Below are 4119 nucleotides of genomic sequence, written 5' to 3' on the forward strand. Positions count from 1 at the left end.
CTCTGCCAGTTGTTTCCTATTGTGTTTCCAGTAACCACTAAACAGAGGCACTAGCTCGTGTCCAGAAGGCAATACACTTGTGAAGTTACCTTGGTGAGAAATCAATAGTCACTTAGCCTCAGGGATCTAGGGATATATGAGCTATAGCAGTTAGAGTCTAGCTGGATGCAGTGCACAGATTGACTACCGGTAGTGTTTGTAAGGGATTGGAATTGACCCCTGATTTGTGAGGTTATTGGCTTTTCTACTGGTAGATATGTTAGGCTCTGAGACACAAATGATGAGGTTAGAGCGAGTGCATGTTTGTTTTTTAAAACCATGCTCAAGACAATGTTAACCATGATACACAAACCTTTACATTTATATTTAATGTATCCTTTATCCTGGGATGTCACATTGAGCTTCACGTCTCTTTTTTATTAAGTGAGCCCTGGACGTTTAGTATTATCAACACTAAATTCCTTCTTTGTGGTTATTGTGATAGGGATGTGATCTGATTCCCATGGTCTCCTTCACGTCCCTCCTTTAGCTCATCGGCTCCATCATCGGGCGTCAGGGCACCAAGATTACCCTCACACACCCTCACACACCCTCACACACCCTCACACACCCTCACATACAATCGTCCTAACGGTCCCTTCTTTCTACCCTCCCAGCTCATCGGCTCCATCATCGGGCGCCAGGGCACCAAGATCAATGAAATCCGCCAGGTGTCAGGGGCTCAGATAAAGATTGGTAGCCAGCTGGACAGCACCAGCGAGAGGCACGTCACCATCACAGGGACCCCCATCTCTATCAACCTTGCCCAATACCTCATCACCTCCTGGTAAGAGAAAGCTCTGGTCCTTTGTAGCTCAGTTGGTAGAGCTTCTAACAACAGGGTAGTGGGTTCGTAAAATATATGCACTCATGACTGTAAGTCATTTTGGATAAATGTGTCTATTTATTATTATATGTTATAACTCTGGCACCACTCAGGGTTTCCTGGGCCGTGTTCAGTAGGCACAAAAAACAGAAGAAAATGTTCCAATATGTTTTGCAATGGAAAATGAAAATAGGCCTTTCCTATTGGACAAGTCCAGGTAGTCCCTCCTTGTTTCAGCACATTTTATTTGGTTCGGTGCCTAATGAACATGACCCTGGTCAGGCCATACTCATGATACAAGGGGACATTTCACTGCTTCAAATCCAACAACAAAAATTGTCACATGCGCCAAATACAACAGGTGTAGACCTTACAGTGAAATGCTTACTTACAAGCCCTTAACAAACAATGCAGTTTTAAGAAAGAAAAGTGTTAAGTAAAAAATAGATAACTAAAAAATAACAGTAGCGAGGCTATATACAGGGGGTACCGGTACAGAGTCAATGTGCGGGGGCACCGGCTAGTCGAGGTAATTGAGGTAATATGTACATGTGGGTAGAGTTAAAGTGACTATGCATAAATAATAAACAAAGTAGCAGCAGCATAAAAGAGGGGGTGGGGGGACAATGTAAATAGTCCGGGTAGCCATGATTAGCTGTTCAGGAGTCTTATGGCTTGGGGGTAGAAGCTGTTAAGAAGCCTTTTGGACCTAGACTTGGCGCTCCGGTACCGCTTGCCGTGCGGTAGCAGAGAGAACAGTCTATGACTAGGGTGGCTGGAGTCTTTGACAATTTTGAGGGCCCAGTACAGTGATGTACTGGGCCGTACGCACTACCCTCTGTAGTGCCTTGCGGTCAGAGGCAGAGCAGCTGTCTTACCAGGCAGTGATGCAACCAGTCACAATGCTCTCGATGGTGCAGCTGTATAAGTTTTTGAGGATCTGAGGACCCATGCCAAATATTTTCTGTCTCCTGAGGGGGAATAGGCTTTTTCGTGCCCTGTTCACGACTGTCTTGGTGTGTTTGGACCATGATAGTTTAATAATATGCCATTTAGCAGACGCTTTTATCCAAAGCGACATACAGTCATGCGTGCATACATTTTTGTGTATGGGTGGTCCCGGGGATTGAACCCACTACCCTGGTGTTACAAGCGCCATGCTCTACCAGCTGAGCTACAGAGGATGACGTGGACACCAAGGAACTTGAAGCTCTCAACCTGCTCCACTACTCGGTCCTCTTTTTCCTGTGGTTTACAATCATCTCCTTTGTCTTGATCACGTAGAGGGAGAGGTTGTTATCCTGGCACCACACGGCCAGGTCTCTGACCTCCTCCCTATAGGCTGTCTCATCGTTGTCGGGGGGATTGGTGCTTCATGACAGTCTTAACTTTTATCTAACTCCACAGATTACAGATTTGTTTAATCTTTTTTTAACGGAACGTTGCCCATTCATTTCAACAGCTCGTACTATAAGAAAACTAGCAACACATTTGAAGTATGTACTAAAACTGTCAAGTATGACAATAATGCGTTAACACACTGATTAAATCAAGTCTTTTATCTTGTTATGATTATTCATGTTGTGTGACTTCTCTCAGAGGTCCTCTCCCCTCCAATCAGCAGAGATGTCAGACTAGATCGTTCACTCACTGTTGAAAAGGCAGTTGAAAAGTGCAGAATTTTGAACATACCCCATTTCTACAAAGAACAAAGATTTGACTGTAGGGCCAGTTGGTCATTCCAAGCTATCATTGATTCTACCCTAAAAAACACATACTGTAGTCATGCTGCATTAGACATGATACACTGTATATTAGACTGTATTACACGGTGCTTACACATTGTATTCACACAGACAATTCAAATGCAATATGCGCAGTGGTCTAAGGCACTGCATCGCAATGCTAGCTGTGCCACTAGAGATCCTGGTTTGAATCCAGGCTCTGTCGTAGCCGGCATCGACCGGGAGACCCATGGGGCGGCGCACAATTGGCCCAGCAATATCCAGGGTAGGGGAGGGAATGGCCGGCAGGGATGTAGCTCAGTTGGTAGAGCATGGCGTTTGCAACGGCAGGTTTGTGGGTTCGATTCCCACGGGGGGCCAGTATGAAAAATGAAATACAAATAATGTATGCACTCACTAACTGTACGTTGCTCTGGATAAGAGCTAAAATGTAATATTTATTTACATATTGACAAATGCAATATGTATCTTTGATCCTTTACAGAATAAGGAAAATCCTAATGAACTTTGAACTTATTTGTGTTTCCCTTACCCAAGCCCCTACCCAAGCCATCACCCTGACTTATAGCACCCGCTCCCCCCATGAGAGTCAAAAAGATCCCCCCTCAAATAATCTGTTGCAACCTCCAGCAAAACACACCTCTTTTATGATTTTGAATTTTTATCTCCTTTTTGATTTTATTTATTTAATTTCACTAAATTTCTTTCTTTAACATGTCCTTTATTTATTTAACCTTCTAACCCTTTTCCATCCGTTACTTCCTACTCCCTCCTCCCTCCTTCCCTCCCTACACCTCCAATCCCCCCTCTTCCTCTTCCTCCTCCTCCTCCTCCTCCTCCTCCTCTTCCTCCTCCTCCTCCTCCTCCTCCTCCTCCTCCTCCTCCTATCCCCCCTGTGCAGTTTAGAGACCGCCAAATCCACCGCCCAGTCTTCCTCCATGTCGACCCCTGCTGACCTCACCATGACCTACACCCAACCGCCCTCCCCAGCCCAGTCTTCAGCCGTGGCTGCTGCCACCCTGGCTGCCATGGGCTGCCCTGGCATGTCCCACTCCCACCCCCACGCTGCAGTCCCCATGATGGGCACCCACCCCTATGGGGCCCTCCCCCTCTCCAGCCTCCTTGGAATGCAATCCATGAAATCCATCCAATCTGTACCCTTCCTGGCTTTATCCAACCCTGGCGCCAATGCAGCCGCCGCCGCCGCTGGAGCCCAGGCCCAGGCCCAGATCTCCTACACGGCGAAGATCTCCTCAGCCAACGGGATCGGGAAGAAACCGGATAGACAGAAGTTTGCGCCGTACTGATGACGTCCGTCTCCATCCCTCCATCCATCACTCCATCCTTCTCTCCAGCTCTCACCTCCGTCCCTGAGACAAGAAAGAAAGGGGGAAGAATGGAGGGAAGGATTGTTCTTTTTCTTATATTCCTCCTCTCTCTTCTCGCCTGATGATGTAGTTGTGTAGTACATTTTAGAGACTATCCATCCATTTTGTTTTGTAGCTTCTT

The 4119-nt window shown here is 46.5% G+C and overlaps 1 protein-coding gene across 1 annotated transcript; it reads left to right on the forward strand.

The window, feature by feature from the left end:
• Window positions 1-656: 656 nt before the first annotated feature.
• Window positions 657-3917, forward strand: LOC311125884 (poly(rC)-binding protein 4-like; the record flags this gene model as incomplete). The annotated part of the gene is made up of 2 exons (XM_084199909.1): window positions 657-826; window positions 3512-3917. Coding segments are annotated over 2 exons (576 nt in total), but the record flags the coding sequence as incomplete, so codon positions are not given.
• Window positions 3918-4119: the final 202 nt, after the last annotated feature.

Source organism: Coregonus lavaretus (assembly GCF_964263955.1).
Source record: "Coregonus lavaretus genome assembly, contig: HAP1_SCAFFOLD_9426, whole genome shotgun sequence".
Taxonomy (NCBI): Eukaryota; Metazoa; Chordata; class Actinopteri; order Salmoniformes; family Salmonidae; genus Coregonus; species Coregonus lavaretus.